Source organism: Mesocricetus auratus, unplaced genomic scaffold, assembly GCF_017639785.1.
Source record: "Mesocricetus auratus isolate SY011 unplaced genomic scaffold, BCM_Maur_2.0 Super-Scaffold_100015, whole genome shotgun sequence".
NCBI lineage: Eukaryota > Metazoa > Chordata > Mammalia > Rodentia > Cricetidae > Mesocricetus > Mesocricetus auratus.
This window is the reverse complement of record NW_024429198.1, coordinates 33,624,862-33,647,635: the sequence shown is the minus strand read 5'-3', so window position 1 is coordinate 33,647,635 and position 22,774 is coordinate 33,624,862. Positions and strand designations below refer to the sequence as shown.

Here is a 22,774-nt window from a genome sequence, read left to right as displayed (position 1 = left end):
GAGAAACCAGGAGATAGTCTTGAGAGTGCGTGGGGAGGTCTGGTCTACTATTTACCCTCCTGAAGAACAGGGCCAGAAGCATGAGAGTGTTGGTCCAGCCATTGTGGTGGAGCCAAGGCCATTTTTCCATGTTTGACAGGTGTTACTTGATGCACACCAGCGTGCTTTGATGAGGGGTGTCACAGGAGGGCTGGGAAACTGGTAGTAATTTTTGATGGTCCTTACCCACTTTTTGTCCAGCTGACAAAACCTAGAAGAGACTGGCTGGGGTAATGTAGGTGAGTAAAAGGTTAGATGAAGCCATAGGCCAGAAGAGATAGAATTAGCCAGGGCTGTGAAACCAGGGAAGATCTGAATGTTGTTTGAGAGAAACTGAAGACTGTGGAATACTCCTAGTGGTTAAAGAGGAAGTTACTTAAGTTGACAGTTTTGTAAATAAATGTCTATGAGGTGGATTGGAAATGCAAAGTTTTACCACCTGGTCAGAATTAGGTTGGCATCAATGATGATATTAGGAGGGAATCCCAGAAGAAGTTAGTTGATCTTAAGGAAAGTACCAGGCATGAATCTTGTTGTCAGGGAGCACAGGGAAAGGGGTGCTGGAGGAGCCTGGGGACACTAAGGAGTGCTCAGTAGTGTTGAGTAAGTGACAGTTCTCCCTCTGTACTGCTGGAATGAAGTAGTAATGGAACCTGTCAATGGAAAGCTTTGGTGGGTAGGAAAGGCTTCTAAAAACTGGTCCAGGTAAGTCTACCTATACTTGTACCACAAAAAGTACAAGGTCCTAAGAAACTATGTGAGCCAAGAACCTTACAGACATGGTCTAGGGAAGACCTCTCTGCAGAAGAGATCTTTAAAATGGATTAAAGGAATACATAGGCAGGTATGACCAGGTGTGGTGGGCGACAGGACTGTTGTGGGAGTATTCCCCAAAAGACAGCTGGGAGAAGGCCTAGTACTGAGAGTCCACAGTGCCCTGAAGAAGGCTAAGTAAGGTACCAGTGTGTCTGGCCCAGGTATGTGTGTATGTTGAGGGAGGTGGATCAGGCAGGAAGGCAAGTCTGTGATCCTTTGCTTAAATGGGTCCTATTTATACCACAAACCTAGAGAACTACAGATATTCACCCTTTAGGGATAAAATATAAAATTGTATCATAATATTTCATATTTTACAAACAAACATGGAGGTGAATTGTGAGAATCTTGAAAGTGTTTGATGTTTTGATATCCACATATACTTGTAAACTTGTGCATAGAGAAGCAAAGATTTTTCTTCATGAAGGTATCTCTGAGGCAGGAATACGAGGTCCTCAGCCCTGAAGACCGCAGGTTCAGGCTCTTGGAAGTCACCTTAGAGAAGCTCATCGCGTCTTTGGAAGCCCTGCTCTCCCCTCAGACTTTCCAGATCCTGCAGACTTATGAGCCCTGTCCCTCTTGAGTGAGGTGATGCCACTCTTGGTTGTGCTTCTTGGATGAAGGATGCACCAGAATGCCCCTGTGTGCCAGAACTGTACAGCGTTCCCACAAGCGTTTGAGCACAGGTGTGGTCTCAGCTCACCATCAGTTTATAGGAGAGCATCTGCAATATGGGACATATACCTGCTTATTTGGCCAGAATTTAAAATTTTCTGCCATTAATCATACTATTTATAGTGTTGAATTACAAATCATTAAGAGATTAAAAGATTCTCTTTTAAAATACTTTATGCTTTGCTCTTTGTTTCTGTTTTAAATATGTATTAGAGCGTTGACACCAAATCCCAGTACTATTGATTTGTGGCCATTCTCCTCAGAGACAGTAGCAACTTGAGCTTAAGGCTTCTGAGATGTCCCATGGAATTTCCTGGGCATAGTTTTTCTGTTTGACTTTGGTTTTCAGAATGACCTTGGCATGCAGTAGCTGCTATGAGAACACTTTTGCAGCAGAGACACTATAGGCATCACAATGTCTGTCACCTCTCAGCCCTTTGTATTTGTCTCCTGTAGTACTGGGTATGATGGGTGGCTGACCTCTCAGAGAGTGTTCTAGAGCAGTGGTTCTCAGCCTTCCTACAATGCTTTGCCTTAACACAGGTTCTCCTGTGCTTAAAACCATAGGACCTTAGGAGTGTTTCAAGTTTAAGACTATTGGAAATAACCTGAGGGTTCTTACCTTTCTGTAACCAGTCAAGTGGATTCAGGATGGCACCTTTTACAAATTAGATTATAACTATATCGCTTCCCCCTTCTTCCCTCTAAACCTTTGCATGTATCCCTTTTCCCCTTTCAAATTCATGTCCTCGTTTTCTTTAATTGTTGGTGCACATATATTTATGTGAATGTGTATATATGTTTATATATAATATGCATATTCCTAAATATAAATACAACCTGCTTAGTTCATACAGTATTACTTGTATGTACATATTTTCAGATTTAACCATTTGGTGTTGGATAACTAATTGGTGTACTCTTTCCTGGGGCTGACTTACTTCTACTCTCAGCTTTGCTTAATTTCCGGTAATCCTTTATCTAGTGTTTAGGTCTTGTGAACATTCCCACTAGTGTGTTTGTTGGTGGTGTTATCCTTGTTTAGCTCATGTTTAGGTAGCCATGTTGGCGAGACTTCACTGCCCCTCCCCTTTTTAAACTGTGCTATCTTTCCTATGTCTCATGGCCTAGGTATTGTGCAACTGCACTACCTTTCTAAGCCCAGAGTAGCTCTTAGAATGAGGTTATTTCTGGCCTTCTTCCCTGTCACAGAGTTAAAAATATGAGACTAGCCACTCAAGTTACGCAGAGCAATAATGTGTGAGGGGATCAAAGAGAGAGCACTCCTTGCTGCCCTGTGCATCAGCTGCCCTATTGACTAAGAGAACAGTATTCCTTTAAATCGGTGCCTGTGACCTGTTAATACAGTTCCTCATATTGTGGTGACCCCCAACCATAAAACTATTTTGTTGCTACTTTATAACTGTAGTTTTGCTACTGTTATGAATCGTAATATAAATATATGTGTTTTCTGATGCTCCTAGGTGACCCCTGTGAAAAGGTTGCCTGACCTCCAAATGGGGTTGCAACCCACAGGTTGAGAACCACTGCTTTAAAAGGCAGGTCAGGTCCTTACAGGGGGTTGCTCTAAACCTAAATGCAAGCCTGCTAAAGCAGTGTATTAGAATGTGTATACACAGATTGGATTGTTCAGGATCTGTATCTCTAGAGTATGATGTGGCATATATGCAAATGGCCAGGAGTGGTTGAAGAATTATGGAAAATGCATAAACTGCGAATAAACACTTGGAAACATAGACATTTGGTATAGTTTGCTAATACTAAAAAAAGAAAAGAAAAAATGAAGACACAATTTCTTTCCTGGTAACCCATTTTTATTATGTAAGTAGCAGTTATCACAGCAAATTTTCAGAATAAAGTCTGGCTGTTTTCTGTGTGTGGTTTGCTATATTCCTATTATAGCCAGGCATAGGTCATTAAGAATTAGTATTTGAGTGGAAAGAGACCACAGTCTACTGGGATGGCACTACAGTATCAATCACAAAAGGCTGTAGTTGAAGGTGTTGACAGCTCAGTAATGCTTGAGTGTAGCAGGCTTTCTCTTGGGGCCACCAACCAGCTCCCAAATAATGACACAGAGACTTATTGTTAATTATGAATGTTCAGCCTTAAATTAGGTTAATCTGTTTCTCTTCATGTACATTTTGCCTCTGGGCTTTTTACTTTCCTTTCATTCTGTCTATCCTACTCTGATTGTCTGCTGCCTGGCTGGCTGGTCCCAGGTCATTTCCCTCTCTTTCTTCTTCTCTCTCTTCCCTCTTCCCTCCGTCCCTCCCTCCGTCCCTCCCTCCGTCCCTCCCTCCGTCCCTCCCTCCGTCCCTCCCTCCGTCCCTCCCTCCGTCCCTCCCTCCCTCCCCTCCTCCTTGATGACTCTTGCCTGTCAGCCTTACCTATTCTTCTACTGTCTAGCTATTGACTGGTCAGCTTGTTATTTGACAAACCAGGTGCCTTAGGCAGGCAGACAACACATCTTTACTTTATTAAACAAATGCAACATAAATAAATGTAGCACATCTTTATATAGTTAATGTAATATTCTTCAACATAAACAAATATAACTAACACATATTTATATAAAGTAATATTCCACAACATTTCCCCCTTTCATCCAAATAAAAAGGGTTTTAACTTTAACGTAGTAAAACTATATACAATAATAACAATTAGTTATCAAGTAAGAATCACATTTACAATATCAAATCCATTTTCATTTGACAATTCAGAGAAAATATACCATTATTTATTCTATTGGGGTGAGTCCAAAGTTTTCTATCATAATTAAGGGGAGCTGTAACTATAACTATCTCATCTTCAACTCCACCAAAGACCCTAAAAGTATAGATTAAACAGGAAATGCAGTACAAGCCACTTCCAAATTATAGAAATGATAGAGACATATGGATACCTGAACAGTCACCCAAGATTGCTCTGCAATGTTGGGGCATCCATCTTTGGCCTACAGGCCTAGAATATTTTTGGCAGACTTTTCTATGGAGCAGGAACTTTGAAAAACTTTCCCACTTTGTTTTAATAAAATTTAGCAGTGTCCAGTTTGTATAGCATACTGTCAGCAATTGAAGCAAGGGTAGTTTCTTGCCCAAATGGCTAGCTTTGCTACATTGAAAACAAACTCCATATGGAGATTCTTCGATGGCCATAATCCTTTTATGAAGTAGATTGGTTCTGCCAGGAGCAGACATGTTTCGCTGTCTTGTAGTTTTTCTTGCTTTATCTCTTTATGTCTGTAGCTAAGATTTTCAGGAGATCTCTCCCAATTAAACCTGATCTCTATTAACCTTGAGTGAACCCACAATCTTTCCTGTGGAAACAAAAGTATAACCTCTTCCCCAGTGCAATACATTTTCTGACTTTCATTTTAAAGTTAAGACATCCATAACAGTTACTCTCTCAGCCTAGATACACAGGGGCGAACCTAGGCCTTCCTCCAAATGATATAACAGACTTTGATGATCCCCCATGGAAGCCATTACCCTCCCTGGAGTGGTTGGGAGGTGGGATGGGGCATCGGTGAGAGGATGAGAGGAAGAGGGAACTGGGATTGATATGTAAAATAAGATTGTTTCTAAATTAAAAATAAATCTCAAACAAAGACATCCTAAGGTATATAGGCTGGTTTAATTCAGTAGTCCCTTTTACAGTCTGGTGTCTCTTAGCAGCTGTCATTTGCTCATCAGCATTAAAAAATTCAAAGTCAACAGATGACCATACAGGATCCAGACTCTGTGTGTGTCCCATCTTTACATGGCTTATTCTTTTTATATTACTTTAAAGACTTTATTATTTATAAACTAGTTTTTTCAATGACTATCTATATCCATTTCCTTTTGTTTCCTAAGCCTATGTGTACTTTTAAACACACTGTAGTCTGTGTTGAGTCCCCTGTCGCCTTGCCGGTCCCCCCTCCCTCCAGTCTGGACCTGTCTTTACTGTATGTCTCTAGCCTTTTCTGACCCTGAGAACTCAACCTTAAACTGCTAAGCAGCTTTGTACTCGTGGCCGCTTTGCCTTGCTGGGTCCCTGAAAGCTGAGCTTTATGCCCTGCTAGCCTGGCCAAAAGCTACCTTCAAGTGGGAGCCTAGTCTGATCACCCCAGCTCTAGGAAGCTTGTGCCCCTCACTGTGGCAGATGTTTTTACTTAGTTTTCTGTTTCTGCTTAATGTGCTGGTTACTCAAGTGTTCCCTTTGTTGCAGAGCTTCTTAAAGGAGCCATATCCCTTTTTTTTTTTTCCAGCTTTCTTAGGTCTCACATCGGAATAACAGATGCAGTAGGCTTTCTTTTGCAATGTCATCCAGCTCCCAAATCATGACACAGAGACTTACTGTTAATTATGAATGCTCGGCCTATCTTAGGCTTGTCCCACTAGCCCTTATAACTTATTTAACCTGTTCTGTCATCTTCATTTTGCCTTTGGGGTTTTTACCTTTATTTCTGTATGTCCTTCTGTGTGTCTGCCTAGCTGGAGGCTGGCTGGCTGGCTTTCTCCTTTGTCTCTCAAGCCTAGATTCCTCTCCCTACTTATTCTCTCTGCCAGCTAGCCCCACGTGTCCATCTACTGTTTAGCCATTGGCCATTTAACTTTTTATTAGATCAGTCTGGTGCCTTAGGCAGGCAAGCAACACGTTTACATCATTAAACAAATGCAGCATAAACACATATAACACGTCTTTATGTAGTTAAAGTAATATTCCACAATATTTGAGGACATGAGAAATAGGCAAGAAGCAGTAGCAACCTAAGATCCAGTACATTGTTGGACTCTCATGCAAAACTCCTATCTCTGGCAGTGTACTGTGTAAGCAGAGGAAGTGAACATGACAAGTCTGTCCAGAGTATGCTGTGAGTGTGCTCTGATCTAGGTGCAAGTCTCCTGTGTCTCCTATAAACATAGCCATGCAGACTCTGCTCCTGTTGCAGGTCTCATGTGTCTTTCTCCCTTTGTCTCTGGCCATAGGGAGTCTACATGTAAGTGGGTTTTTTCTTCTGTGTCCTTTGCTGAGTCCCTGACCTTGGTCTAGTGTTGACTTCTCAAGGCTGGTGCCTGCCATCTGCACCAGGCACTATGTACCTGGTGCTTGAGTAACATGTGGTTATATCCTTTGTGCTACCTGTTTTCCTACCTTTTGGACCTGGTTGTGAAGCTTCCTTATCAGTGAGCATCTGTAAAGCCTGCTAGTCCAGTCCTGCCTGGTGACCATGGTCCTCTCCTAATGACTTGTCTTTACAATATTTCCCAGGTTCAGGGATTGGCACCAATATTTGGTCTATATACACAGAGAATACATACTAACTCTTATTTCTGTATGGGTTTTTGTCTTGTTTTGAGTATGCATCACACTATCTGTTAGCTTAAAGCCACTAACCAGTTTGTTGAATGGTCCCAGCTTATTTTGCATCTATATTGTAATTTTCTCCAGATCACCTAAAATGACTATCAATTTATAAGCATTGTTTGATGAGTAAATGCCACATGCTATCACCTCTGAATAAAAGGTGGAAACTAAAATTTTTGTAACAGTCTGATCATTTAAAATTAAGGAGAGTAGTCAGCTTGATTTGCGTGATTGCATTTTGTGGTCGTATGTGTTAAATACTTATATGAAGAATACATTTCTCCCTAAGCTTGATTCTGTTAGCATTTCTAGGTTTTCATCAAAAAGTTATTTGCTTTAAAATATAAAAGTATTAATTTCAAATTGGTATTTTATGAAATTTAGATATGTAGATAGCAGGGCGGCCATAATATAGCTAAACATTAGTAAGTATCCTCCTCAAGTGAAAGTGTAATGGATCTGAAGTTTGAAGTTGTACAGATGGACCACCAGTGATCTTCACACTCACCCAAGAGGCCAGCCAGTGTAGGGCCTGGGTCTCCAGTCAGTGGTCAGTGTGTCATGCTTATACTAACCCTGCTTGGGACAGTTAGCATTTGAATCTTTACAGTGTTTTTTAAATAACTTTAGTCAAATCAAAAATATAGATTTTTGACCAGATGAGTATAATAATTGACTTTCAGGGCTAAGTGTTCATAAGTTTTAAAATATTTTCTTGCTGCAAACTGAACTAAAATTTTGGTTCACTTCTAGACATTGTATCCCATTGTCCTTAGGGATTTGTTACATGGTACCTACCTGTTAGGAATTTCTTTGTGGCTGTGGATTACCATGCAAACATACTTTTGAATTTACTGAAGTTTGTCAGTTTGGAACCACATTGATAGCTTAATTTTTCACTGAAAATATTGAAATTCTGAACTTACACGCTCCACTCCTGAACACATTCGGCATCTGTCCTATTTTGTCTTTTGTTTAGCTGCTGCAGTACGAGAGTATGTCATATCTTGTCCTCTCATTGCTCATGTCAAGACTGGCATCTTCCCCATGCTTCTTTCTATGGGGTGAACCTAGCCTCCACTATTCTGTAAATTCACATTCTTTGTCCAAGAGAGCCAAGAGTCCTGTATAGCACTGGACTAATTCAAGCAGTTCTAAGTAATTAAAAAGCACGAGTCTCAGAACAACATTGCACTTAAGCTAATTACACTGAGTACTCATTTTTAGCAACCATCAAATGAGAAAATACAATGAGAGCCTTTAGCAAATGTTAATAGATGACACAACTCTAGCATCAGGAATTGTGTTATATATGCCGTGTTTCCTGGTAGTCTTGCATTTCTTTGTTTAATTTGAGTACTGTAAATTACACCAGCCCAGAATTTACATTATTCATAATCTGCCCTAGTTTTTAGTACAGGGGTTTTAAGCTTGATGGATCATTCTGAAGGCTTCTCTGACACTGTTTGTTCTGCTGCTGTTAAGTTGCATTGTTGTGGGATTGTGATTACTCACCATTAATGGCAGTTTTACATTTTGAAGAAGTTAAATTGGCAAATAGGAAGAAAATCTTGATCAGTTTATATTTAACACTTGGCCTTATTCCTTCAATATTGAAACAATTCTGTAGTATAAACTTTTATGTGTAAAGGTTTCTGGTAGTATTACTTCATCAAGTATTAATATCCTGTTCACTAAATACAGTCATCTTGTGTAGGAAATGTAAGTTGATTGTAATACAGAGACAACCCTTGTACAGCTGGGAGAGCTCCACGACCCTTGTTGGCCAGTCACACTTTTCCAGAACTTGGCTTTGCTGTGGTGCTAGCCAGGACTACAGGCCCAGCAGCCTCTGTGCTGCATGCTGGTGAGGACCATGTGGGTGGGCCTGCCTCCTGGCTGCTGAACAGAAGCTGTTCCATCACATACCACATGTTGTTGGTAGTGCTCAGATGGAAACAGATAGTAGTGCTTGTTTACCTCATGGCTCCTCACTTACAGTTTTACACATGCTAATCTACATCTAGGGTTATGTGTATTGTGAGTGTTGTTGTTCTTGTTGAGGTAGGCTTATGTTGTGCATTCCAGTGTGGTAAGTTCCTTCCTCTGCCTCTGAAGCAAAACAGTTTTTATATAACTTTTAAGAGTTAATGTAGTTAGGATTGTTAATTTCAGTAATTTATTTGCATATGTATATAATATCTTTGTACTTTGTATTTCAGTGTCAATAGTTTTAAATTTTAAAGACAAAATTGGGACTATAAATGGCCCAGGTATAATATAGCAACTCCATGGGTTTAGTTTTTACAGGCTATCTGTGAATGCTCTCAGCCCTTTAACAAACAGATTATACATACAGATTAACATACAGTCCTTTAACATACAGATTATCATTTTCTTAAATTTAAAAAGTACTGTATCCTCTTTACCTATAAATGTAGAAAATCAAACTTTTATAGATATCCATTTAAGAAACTAGTAGCTTCTAAATCTGAAGTCAAATATTGTAAAATTATATTTCTGGTGTTTTGCTTGTTTGTTTGCTTTGCTCATTTTTGTGGTGCTAAGGGTGGACCCTAGGGCTAGCACATGACAGCCCAGGGCTCCACTGAGTAGCATCCTGGTCCTCTGATGACCTTTGATGGCAAGCATCTGAAATAGCAGTGGAGACACTTCCTGGTCTCACATGCACAGCAACACATTCAAGTGGAAGAGCTGGGTCTTCTGACCCTGGCCTGGTCTGGAGGTCAAACTGTGTACTTTTCAATTAGGACTGGTGCCTTCAATGCTATTTTAATGTGAACTTCTTACTGTTTCAGTAGACAGTAATGAAAAGCCATGCTACTCCCATTGTCAGGAAAAAGAAGATACATACATTTTTCAGTGCTATGTACAGACAAATTTGTGTTGTTTAACAAATCATTTCCCCCTTTTAAAAGTTAAGTTTTCTTGAACTAACCAAATGAAATAGACTGTTGGATAAATGTGTATAAGCTCAAACAATGTAATATATTTTCCATCAAGACAATTAATTAGAAAGTGTTATCTCTGCTTTCAAGTATTGCTATAAGGATCACTCTCCTGTTTTTGCAGGTACTGTAATAGGTGTTGTCATTTATACTGGAAAAGAGACTCGAAGTGTAATGAACACATCCAATCCAAAAAATAAGGTAGGCTAGCTTAAGGAGTGACTGCTCTCATGAACTTGCCTTTTCCTTTCAGCAAGAAAGTCTATGTAGTGCTGAATAGCTCATTTACATAGTATCATATATAACATGAAAAACAGATCACTTGCAGGTGACTGTTAGAGTCTCTCTGTATCCATTCTCATCAAGCATCCTCTGCCTCATCCTGTGCCTTACATTGGGCAGTTAATTTCTGATTTCTCATCTTAAGTTTATTTTGTAGCCTTGTTCTTTATGTTGATGGTTTATTTTGAAAATAGTCTATTAATATTTTATATTATTTATCTTGATAATATTAGTTGTTATATCCGGGTTGTTTCTTTCCTTTTGGGAACATATTGAAAGCCCTAAAGACTCCTAGTAACACTCCTAAAATTATCCCTTGTGCAATCAACATATGTATATGAGTTAAATCATGACCAGTCAGTGTGAATTCTTTGTATTTGTTATGTGGCTGATTCATTGTTCATAATGAATTCAGTGTGTTCAAAAGTAGAGTTAAATGAGAAACTCTTACTGTTCAGTTTATGCTTATTTACTTGAAGTATAGCATGTATTTAAATAAAACTAACAGTTCTCACAGATCCTTACCTTCCTCTGTAGGTTACTACTAGTGAGTTGTTTTTGCTGGAAAATTTTCTACTAAGGAGTAGAAACAAAATAGGCCCTTAGAAAATATATGTATATGTCTGGTATGATATAATCCATTTCTTTGGCTAAGAAATACTTTTAAAATAACCCTCCAAAAAAATAGGAAAGCAAGACAAGTGTAGTACCTTATGTCTTTAAGTCCACCATTTAGGAAGTTGAGGCCATCCTGGGCTGCATAGTGGGTTTCATAACAAAGAGACAGTCTCAAAAGCAAATCAAAACTAGAAAGCATCACCAGCTCCTGTTCGTGGCCCATCTCCACTACAATAGATTCCCCCTGTGCTTGCTGAGTGTTTGTGTGTGCCTCTATTTACTAGATGGATGGATGGATGGTTGGATGGATGGATGGATGGATAGATAGATAGATATAGATAGATAAGATATAGATAGCAAGACAGTAATCCAACAGATATGATTGATAAAAGTTTACATATGTGATAGAATCTTGCCAAATGTTCAGTGTTAGTTTCACTAGATTAAAATTCAGTGATATCAGGTGTGTGCACATGTATGTATATGTATATACTACTGTAATAATTACTACAAATTTTAACTGTGATGATGAGAAACTTCTCTTTAGACTTGTTTAGCAACTGTATTATAGCTAATATACCTTAGTCAATATTTGAACAAAAGAACTAAAGTTATATTAAACTTTCTCAGTATTTCAATTCAGTAAGCTGGTTACAGAATGATGCTCATTTATACACGTTTTCAAAGAAGCATGGTTATTGTTTCCTCATGCCAACAGATAGAATTCTCTAACGAACATACAACTTCAGGAGCTTTTTCTTCATGTTTTCACTTTCATGTTTATTGTGATATTGAGGAGAAATTTAATTTTAAGCAGTAAGTTTAACATCTTAAAAATTACCTTTTAATCAGATTTTCAAATTCTACCTTATTCTTCAGTTGAACTTACATCCTGGTGTTTTTTATTGTCTACAGTTTATCAACTTTATTCTCTGCATATGTTTCATGTGGCTCATTGTGGTTCAGGTAGTTATGGTCAGACTTAAGGACTCCGGCACTTGAGCTTTGTCAGCTGATGAAGACTCTAGGTTTTGCCACAGACCAGGTCCTAGGTTTTAAGCAAACAGTTTAATTCTGTATCTTAATTTTCATATTTGTAAAATAGAGATGATGCATCACAATGTGGTTGAAAATCAGCTCATGAAAGTGTTGCTTTTAATACAGAACTAGATTCCTAACAAGTGTTCAGTAGATGCTCTATTGCTATTATTAGTATTATTAGTTATTATTATTATTATTATTATTATTATTATTATTGATAGGATCTCACTGTGTAGCTTTGGCTGGCCTGGAACTTGCTTTGTAGACCAGAGTGGCCTCAAACTCACAGTGATTATCTGCCCTTCCAGAGTGTTGGGGTTAAGGGTGGGCATCACCACACTTAGCTGTGTTCCATTTCCTAATGTTGTTCTGTCACATGAAATATTTTCAGTTTCAATCCTCCTTTCCAATTTAAAAGTACTTGCTGATTCATATGTAGACATCCTAAGCAGCTGGGACTAAAGAGAGGGCTCAAAGGCTGTATTTCTAAAGGTTCTTGATTCAATTCTCAGCTTCCACAGCCATCTGTAACTCCAGTTCCAGGGGATCTGATACCACCTTCTTGCCTCTGTGGGCACAGCAGTTCCCCTAGAACTGGAGTTACAGGTGGTTGTCAGCCACCACATGGATGCTCTGCAAGAGCATCAAGTACTTCCAGTCAGTTACGTGAGCCTTCTTTTGTGGATTTGAAATACCCTTGTTTCTGTGGTGTTAGGATTCCTGGAGTGTCCCAGGGTTACATCACAGCCTTTACAGCTTGATAGAGAAGTGCTCTTCAGCTGGCCCTACCATGGGCCACTTTGGTGCTCAGTCCCCTCCCCTTTTAGCTGCATTCATGGTAGTGACAGCTGAGGTCTGCAGAGCATTTAGTACACTATGGATAGTTCTCTGCACCTGAATCCAGGGAAAAAGAGGGCTGGTGGGTGCTTTTGCACGTCTAGGCACGAAAGAGAGATCTACTGGAATAGCCTCACCTAGAACTGAGTTTGCAGATTAACATGCCTTTGGGAATTGGTGATGGGAGGTGTAAGTAAGAAAGTTCTCAGGAAGGTCACTAGGAATGACCTTTGTGGGTACTGGTGGCTTTGTACTGGAGGGTGTGCAGCCCCACTGTTGGTAGTGCCAACAACATGGCTGGCCGCCTGCACCAGCACTATCCCCATGTAGGACCTGGAAATGTAAACTGTTGGGTCAGACTTTCTGAGTCAGAAACAAAGGGCTTTGGCCCCCTGTGGAATTCTGGTGCACACTAGACCTCTGCTCTGTTTCTGCTCTGGAATGTAGATGGAAGTTTCTGTCCTGCCTGGTCCCGCAGCTCTTCAGTTCCAAGTAAACACACAGAGGTTTATATTAATTATAAACTGTGTGGCCTATTTCTCAGACTTCTTATTAGCTATCTCTCTCATAATTATTAACCCATTTCTATTAATCTGTGTATCTCCACATGGTCTTGCTTACCAGTGGTGCTTAGACCTCGGCAGCTACATGGTGCCTGACTGGTGATTCTTTCTACCTTCCTCTTCCCAGAATTCTCCTAGTCTGGTAGTCCTGCTTATACTTCCTGGCTGGCTATTAGCCAATCAGTGTGTTATTAAACCAATACGACTGACAAATCTTTACTGTGTACAAGAGCTTTCTCCCACATCACTGGAAAGATCCTGTGTTAGTTAGGGTGTCTGTAAGTAGAGTGACTCTGACTACTAGAATTCTGATGTATTCTTTTAGATGTCTTCTGAAAATTTCTTCTTGCACTCTAATAATATAATTGGGAAACATGGCTCTATGCTTACTTCAGGGGGTTACTGCAGTTAAAAAAATACATTATTATTCAGATGCAGATACAGTTCTTTACTTTTTCTTTAGCTAATCATAGGGCTTACTCCAGAGATTGACTCTATTCATATTCGGAAGTTATAAAACTTTGAACAAATAAAAAGTTTTTATTACTAAGCAACTTTACAGTGAAATTTGGTGAAAGTTTAAATTACAAGGACTACAACTTGAGTAATGGACTACTTTATAAAACCTAGCCTTAGATGTATTTAATAAGATGATACTTGATTACATTTAAGAGGGAAAAATTCTTAGAGAAGGTTAAAGAAAATCAATGGTGACAGGTTGCCATTTTCATGCCGTTCATAATAATAAGTTGCTCAGAGCAAGAGCATCAAGGATGAAATGATAATACAAATTGCTTCAAGCAGTTATTGTAATCCCTTGGGCATATTGATTTGTGTTTCTAATAAAAAGATGCTTTCAAATGTCCCATTGACAGAGAGACAGGTGACATGTGCCATTACGGGAATTGGAGCTGCCTCTCGTTATCTGGATTGTTGCGAAGGCATTTTCAGACAATAGAACAAAATAGAGTCAGCTGCAGTGTACATTCCCAGTTGAAATATCAAGGCAGTTTTGGAAAATGGCTTTTTTTATTTTAAAAAGGACCATATTAATATTTTAAGAGTCCTCTTCATCTATAACAAAATATTACATTAGAATGCCTTGCTTTTGTCTTTCTTGTAGTTGCAAACCATCGTAGAACCTCTTTGTTTTTGTAATAGCTGCTTTCTTGAGTAATATATTCTCCAATTTAATGTGTATGGGGAAACCTAGTGTTGCAGCCCGTCTCATGGATAGAAACCTGGATGCCTTCTTTACCACTGTTATTAATATTAAGAAACCATAGTGTTTCCAAGCTTCAGCAGGAAAATATGAGCCATTGTCAAGCCAACCATGAGACCCTCTAGTAGCAAATAGATAAGACGCAACCCACCTGCTTGGCCTGCACTGGTACCCATGTCACCAGCACTGTGCCAGGCACATTGTGGCATCACAGCCACATAGAGCTTTGTCTGCATTGTGAGCATACACTTACAACTTCAGGAAAAAAACAATCCTGATGGTAGCTGATACCTGTTCTGTAAGATAAAAACATCTGAAGCACAAATGTCATTGTCTCTGAATTCCCTTAAAGATGAATCTGACTACAAAGCTAATGCCCTGAATAGGAAATGTGTTACTTAAATGCTTAGTTCAGCATAACATTCTGAACAAGAAGTGCTTGCTGTATATATGTCTATGTTAAGTAAGAGTATATTTGGTATTGTTTTCTTATGCCTAAGTACTAATCTTCTATAATCTAAATTCGTAGTGAAGAATTTTACTTTAAGCAGGTAGGCAATTTCATTATTATATTCATTTATTGGGCTTCTTGATTCCTTACTCCAAGGCCCTGAAAACTGTAGGGAGCTTGTGATAATACTTATTTTTCATATTTCTGACAAAAATAAGTTTTTCTTCTCCCAGATCACTCTGACACATTTCTGATGACATGGTCTGAGAATAAGGCTGGAGCATTCTCAGACCTGTTTGTAGAGTACAGTGCAGTGGGTGGGGGAGGGGACATATTGTTAGGGAAGAGTGGGGTGAGCCTTTTCTGTCACTCACAGGACTACATGAGGTCACCTTTCTCTGGCCAGAATATTTCTGTGAGTAGCTGATGCTGACCTGAATGGGCTTCTGTGACCACCCTACCCTGTTCCCTTCTGCCCATTATTATGTAAATAGAAATCCTCCTTAGTCATCCCCTGTAATCAACAGGTCACCCAGGTGCCATATATTCAGCAGCACACTTCACTGGAGATAATTTAGAGCTAACAGTCAATTAGAAAGGTGGGCCCTTGGGTTATCATGGTCTCCCTCCTAAGTCCACTGGGGTGGAGTCGGGCTCTCTTGAGCATGTGTACCTCTCTGCCTGCCTTCTGTTGCCTCCCTCATTCACTATAGGGGTTGACGAAAGACCCTTCTATGGCACAGAGCCAGGCTTTGGGCAAGCCGTGGGCTGCTGAGCCACTGAGAGAATAGACAGCCTCTCCACTGAGTCCAGGAGCCTGTAGCTCATTGTGCAGAGCACCCTTGACATATATTCACAGTAGCACATACTGTTCTCTCTAACAGGACATGCACGTGTAATGAGGTTTGCTCCCTCCTGAAACTGTTCAAATGTTTGTCATTGCTCTGATGGCAAACAGTAGCCTCTTTGCTATGTGCCAGGAACCCTTCTTCCCTCCATCCATCCCTCCTTTCTCACTGTCACTGCCTCTCTAGGAGGGTTTTCTTTCTCTAAGCTTGAGGGCCATTTAGCCACACATTTATGTAGACTTGTGATAATTCTGCCCCTTCTACCACAGTTTCCTGGCTTGGATTGTCCATTCATCCCAGTGTTTTGGCACTCTGCACAAGCTCGGTAAATACTGGATCAACATGAGTCAGTCCGGAACAATTACTTAGTTACTTATCCTTGCCTTCTGCAAGGTTTTAAATGTCATAGAGGCAGGAGCTATGCTGTGAACATTCTTAGACCCTATGCCCCTCACACAGCTGCTGAATACTGGACAGCTGAACAGAGAGTTAAAATAAGAAACAAAAGTGACTCGATGGTGCCATGCAGGCTTGTAGAAGCACTCTGGTAGTAGAGAGCATGGAATGGGGAACAAAGACAGTGAGCGTTTGCTACTTGGTACCAGACTCTGCCTGTGTTTTCCTTTGTAGATTGTGGTCTGCTGCTCATTTTCTCCTTTCTTTGGCCTGTGGGAACCTTTTAAGTAGGTTCTGTATCCTATTACTATGAGAGCACAATCCTGAATATTTTCTTCTTCTTTCACTAAAGATGTATCTTCTTTGTCCTAGCTGTGTGATTGTTCTAAATTTATTTCATCAAAGAATGGTATTTGGAACTTAGATTCTGGGAGTAGGGCATGCTCATTGCTCTTGAGATGTACTCTGTCAGACCCTATAGCAGACAGAGGGGTCAGGTATGCGTATGGATATATAGACAGTGGTTGATGAAGTAGGCAGATAGGTGTGCATACAAGCATCTAATTCTATTTCTTTACTTACATATACTGAACCTAGTGAGTTCAGACATACTTCCAGTTCAAGCTCAGGTCTACAGTGTTTGTTACAATTTCCTCTCTTCTTCCCTGTTGGCTAATAATCTGCAGTGTCCTTACATATGCAATCCCTTTACTCTAACTAGCTTACATCTCTGTCCATTTCAGTTCTGATATCTTGTACCAGTTCACCTTACTTCTTTTTTCTTTTATTAACCATTGCATAATGGTTTCACTACATAACTAAATGAAAGGTATATTTAGAAATGTCTAGCGGTGAGTATAATAGTATTTAATAGTATTTGTCTGTGATGGGAAAGGCACTTAGGTCACATGATCATACATTCCTCTCTAATGTTAAGTATGCCGTGTTGCTTGGTGAATGAATAGTGATTTGTGCACAGATATACAGACAGCTACACTGTAGATGAGTTGAATACACTGTAGTGTAGCATCCATCTTCCCTTAGACAACCATGCATAGATTTCAGTACTCAGTGTAGATTTCTGTCTCCCACCACCATGCTACTGTCAAGTTGTCTCCTAGAGGAAGGAACTACTGGCAAGTGTGTCACCTAACCTCTCAATCAGCCTGTTGTTTTTTTCTTGATACAGACCTAGAAACAGCATTGCCCTTGGTGAAAGGCTAATCCAAAGAGTGATTTTGTCTTCTTCTTCTTTTCCTATATTTTGTACATAACAAATAGAATAAACTAGTGTCTTTGAGTGACTTATTATGATGGCATCAAATATGCATGTTCTTTTAGTCTAACATTCTAACTCAAGTAACCTTAGTGTTAATGGACAGACTGAAGGGTCTATGCCTAGAAATCAAACTTAGCATTTAAGCCACATAACAAGACTTCTGTTAACTTTGCCATTGGTGCTGACATGAAGTATATTTTTTGCCTTGCGGTAATGGTGATGGCTCGTGCTAACTGTGTAGCATAGTCGTGTAGCTGCTAAATTGCATTACATGCACTTTTTCTTAACTCTCAAATAAAGACTTGAAAAATTAGAAATGAAAGACAAGCACAAACATAGCATAGCTCCAGAGAGTTCATTAACCTGTGGAAATGAGCAAGTTGTATATGACACAATTTAGAGAGAGATTTGTTTTGTTTTGGTTGAATATTTAGTCATTCAAGCAACAATTTTCTTAACTTAAAGTCAATAATTTGTTTTGTTATTACAATTACAAAAATTGTTTTATAGCCTTAAGATATAGACATGGTCTGAATCACACAATGTAGAGAATAGAATCTTCATAATGGACCGATTTAATACGTTTTTAATTCCAAACAATATAAAGAAAAATGACTACTCGGAGTTTAACCTCGGACTCAGATGATGCATTTTTCTCTGGTTTGGGTGAAGGCAGATCACAGAGTGCTCCACCTCTTCCCAGCAGGCTGAGCACACAGCCTTGGCAGGGACATTGTCAGCAGGGAATGATGCTGAACGTCAGCTAGACTTGTTTCCTTGCACTCTTTATCAGTAGTCAAAGTGCTTCTGATCAACATTCCTGGGTATCAAATAATAACTACCCCAGAGGTGATGCATTACCTTATTTACTAAAAAAACAAACAGACAGACAAAACCCAGTGAGTCTTTAATCCCAGCAGTCTAGAAGCTGAGGAAATGATGAAGCTGTGCCACATGTGTGTGGCGGAACTGTAGCCCTGAATGGTGTCACATGTAGTGGTATCACGAGCATCATAGACGCCATTCTCCTCATTAGAGACCACAAGATTCTCCTCACCACCTCCTGGGTCTTAGATGTAGGGTAAAGAAGCAGTCACAAAAGGCTGAATTTGAGTTAATATAAATTGTTCATTTTAATGAGTTTGCTTAGAACTTAGGGAAATGCCTAATATCTAAGGCTGTCTTATTAAACGGTGTCTGTTGACTAAAACTCCCAAGCTTTGACTTGAGATAGAGAGTTGTAAAGCGATTAGAGATGATCCTGAGTCTCCTCACTGAGGGTGGGGGCTGGGATGGTAAAATCTTGGAATAGGCGCTTTCTGTGGAGGTCATGCTGGGCAAAGAAGGACAGTCATGTCAGAGAGCCTTCAGAAGCAACAGAAGGCAAACTAGTGAGTTGAACACAGATCCATTCCAGGAGTGTGAATTTCCACACGTCATGTCCTGCAGTGTGATTGGAGCCTGACTTTCATGGGCTAAATGGATGTGGGGGTAGCTTTTTGGAGTGCTCCAGTGACCTTAGGTCAACAAGCCTTTGAGGCTGCAAAGAAAGAAGTTATATATTGGAAAATGAAGAGAGAGCGAGAGGTGATTGTTCTGAGACTTGGGGCCAAGAGAGCACTATTCGGATTTACCCAAACGATAAAGGTGGCCATGTTGATAGGGAATGACAATAGCAAGGAGGAGGTAAAAGCACCAAGAAAGACAAAGAAGATGGCTGGTAGGCTAGACCAAAGCAGACATGGTCATAATCTTCAGAGCATATGAGAGATGCCTCCAGGGAAGGTGCTAAGGAGTATGTGTGCATGGCCCTGAAGTGTGAAGTATGCTTGTCTCAGTGACAGGCAGAAACCACCTGGGCTTTAGGAAAATGTCAGGATTTGGAGAAGACTGGGAGAGGAAGCTGGCCACAGACATCTAAAAGACTGACCATGGTGCTAAGTGCTGACAAAGGCTTGTCTTACTTGTGCAATGAGGCTTTCTCCAGCTACACCTTACTGTTCAGATGTAGAGGCAATACTATGGAGTTGAGACCTTGCTGTAGGGTATATAGGAGGCCAGTTAGAATAAGCTGAGGTCCAGAAACAGATCCTGGCATGGTCAGCAGCTCGGGGTCAGGCACAGCACCTGCAAATAAATGTTCTGGGGAAGTGGCCCTTCAGTGGTCCTGGGACTAGAGGCACTAATCTATGTCATGGCTTCCTCTGGAGCCTGGGACTGCTTTGTACTGAGGTGACAGGGTTTTGTAAAAGGTAAGAGCATAGGCTGAAAATGAAGACAAGCCCCATGAGATATGGCAGAGCCTGTGTTGTGAGCCGAGGAAGGGTTGAAAATCCCTTTGACTATCAAGTAAAGGGTTCTAATAGAAAAATTACCAACATGCCCAGATAGGTGAGTAGTCTGTCCAGGATGTGGCAACTTGAAAGAGTCAAACAGATGTTAAAGCTAGAACAACTGTCAGGAACAGAGTATCTTGGTGTTCTTCTTAGTAGGTCACATGCAGTTGACAAAGGAGTTAGTTTGTGTAGAAATCCCATACCCCATTTGAGAAGCAAAAGGGAAAGAGAGTAAGAGGAGGTAACAGAAGTGTAATGATACTTGTTTGTAATAGAGAAACAGCCCATGCCTTTAATCCCAGCGCTAGAGACCATGAAGCAGGAGCTCAGTTTCAGATTGGAGTCTGAGGATTCATGGAGACAGGATCAGCCCTTTCAGTCTGAGGTGGAGGTAACAGCTAGTGACTGGCCGTTTTGCATCTCGGATCTTCAGCTTTAACTCCAATACCTGTCTCTGGGTTTTTACTACTCATGTTACACAGAAGTGTGGGACAAGTAAGAAAAAAATGTAATATGGATAATGGGAGTAGAAGGAGAAGAGAGAGCAGTGAAAGAAATTCTTGTAGTAAGCCTGGGAACTTTCTGAAATTATGACAAACAGCAAACAGGAGGCTCAGAAAACCACTTCCAGGGTACCGTGTTCACATAGCAGAAACCCAGACCGAATCTTGAAAGAAGATAGAAAGCAAAGGCCCTGGCCAAAAGGGCAGGAACATCTTCCATCACAGTGGGCTCTGAGAAGTTTGGCTGCCATGCGAAGGCGAGGGAAGATGTAGGTCAAGTGACCTAGCTACTGCCCAGGAAGTAGGAATGACAAGGAGAGTAGAGTATTGGAAATGGTTTGTCACTGAGGGGAATGTCATTAATGTGAGGGAGAATGGGAAGGGGAACACAGGGTAGGTTCTGGTTAGACAGTGGAAAGCAGGAAGGGTTTGGACCCAGGGCCTCATGCATGCTATAAATGTGTTCATTCATTGAGCTAAACCATAATCCAGAGTCCAGAAGCTAAGTGTGTATTTGGAGGGTGGTGAGGGCACTGGGAAGATAGATCAACTGGCAAAGTTCTATCTCCAGAATCCTTGTGGAAAATTGTGTGTGTTGGCATGTGTTGTGATTCCATCATTGGGAGGGAGAGAGTGGCAAGATCTTTGAGAGCTCTCAGGCTTAGCCTGATAGGTGAAACCCAGGACCCTGATTGAGAGCCAGATAGAAGGAAGCTCTAGAGGAAGGACAGTTGAGGTTGGCTTCTGACCTCCAAAAGCAGTGTATACAAAACACCAAAGAATCTTACTTTTTAATGTTTTATCTTTTCCCCTGAATGTATGTGGATCATCTCTGTGCCTGGTACCCTCGGAGACCACCATGTAGGTTCTGAGAATGAGACTCGGTCTCCTGCAAGAGTGGCCAATGTTTTTACTACTGAGCCATTTCTAGCCCCAAGAATCCATATTTTTAATCTCTATCTATAAAAGTAAAATTATTATAGTTTTTAAATTTATTAACATCTTGGACTGGAGAGATGGCTCAGCCATTAAAGGCTAGACTTACAACCAAAAATAAATTTATTAACATCTCAATAACAGAAATTTAGGTTCCTTCAGCCTGTGTTCTCCCAGTGCTTCTCTCCTGGTGCTCTTAGTTTTAATTTACTCGCCATCTTGAAGTTGTAGTAGCATAACTGGACTTCTTTCTTAGATAAATACTAATTTTACGGTCATCTCTACCATTGCATAGTCTGCAGCGTGGGCAGTGTGATAAGTTTGTTGTTGTAACGACAATGTAGAATATATGTATAAAGCATTCAGATTCTGTGAAACTATCTGATATTATAACCTTATAGTTCATAAATTACTCTGTCTGTTTTATGCTTTCTGCTTTCAGAACGATCCTTTACTTTGCAGCTGTTAAGACATTAAATCTAGATTCGCCCTTAGTATCCTCTATGCTCCCACCACATCATGTGACCAACACTTTTATACTGCTATGATGAATATAAGCTATGATTGGAAACTTCTGACTGACACTTGAATTTTGCTAGAAAGAAAAAGCAATATATTTTGGTTCAGTTTTTAATTTTTAATGACTTAACACAGATATGCAAAAATACTTTGAATGCATTTAAAATAACCATTAGATATAAGGCCGTAGCGAACCATTCTGTTATCTTTCCCAAGGTGACTACCATCCTCTGTCTAAAGTACCAATTATTCTAACTTATTTTTAAGGCTTTAAAGATGGAGCTAAATTTGCATTCTTTTGTTTTAGACTTCTTTTGTATAGTAATGTATGTGTTGGGTTTATAATATTGCAAGTCTGTGACATGAATAAACCTAATGTGTGAGCTTCCTGGCTTGAGGGTTATCTGAACCCTCTTTTGCCCATTTCTGAGTCTTGTCATCTTCTATAGTTGTATATGATTTCTCTGTTCATCTGAAAGCAAGCACTGTATGGGCTTTTAAGTCGCCATTCTCTCTGTTGCTTATAACCTTCTTTTCACTGGGATGTGCCCCAGCTTTAGTTCTAATATGATCAATATGGATCAGTCTTTTATGACTGCAGGGGTCTTCCTGACTTATATCCTGAAGACACTCCCTTCCTCAAATGACCTGCTCAGTAAGCTCTCTGACCACCTGGCGTTGTTTTTGTGTGTAATGTGAATAGGGACCAGGCTTCTTAAAGCCTCATGCCACTGTAGTGACTGCTATCCCTGCTTCATCATGAATCATCTCCATAACATGACATTGTGTGTTGCTCAGGACCTCCTCATATATTGGGCTGTTAATGTATTCTGTGCTAAAACATTTTGAAATTGTAAGCATGTCAGTTATAATTGCATTTCATCAACATAGATCACTGAAGAGAATTGATTTTATAATTTAGTCTTTAATTAATTAGTATTGTATAACCCTTTCAGTATCCTTTGAAATTTTCTAAAAGTTTCATACAAGTTTTGGTTTATTTCTACTTGAAATCTTTTTATGCTTCTTTAGTCATTGTCTTTGAATCTTATATTTGTTGTTACATAAAAA

At 40.0% G+C, this 22,774-nt stretch overlaps 1 protein-coding gene across 4 annotated transcripts in view; it reads left to right on the top strand.

Moving 5' to 3' along the window:
* Atp9b (ATPase phospholipid transporting 9B (putative)) overlaps window positions 1–22,774 on the top strand; it is a 195,689-nt gene that overhangs the window by 85,562 nt on the left and 87,353 nt on the right. For all 4 annotated transcript variants that reach the window (XM_040757788.1, XM_040757790.1, XM_040757789.1 and 1 more), the window contains exon 11: window positions 9,997–10,073. In XM_040757788.1, coding sequence (XP_040613722.1) covers window positions 9,997–10,073 — 77 coding nt within the window. The remainder of the gene's footprint in view (window positions 1–9,996; window positions 10,074–22,774) is intronic.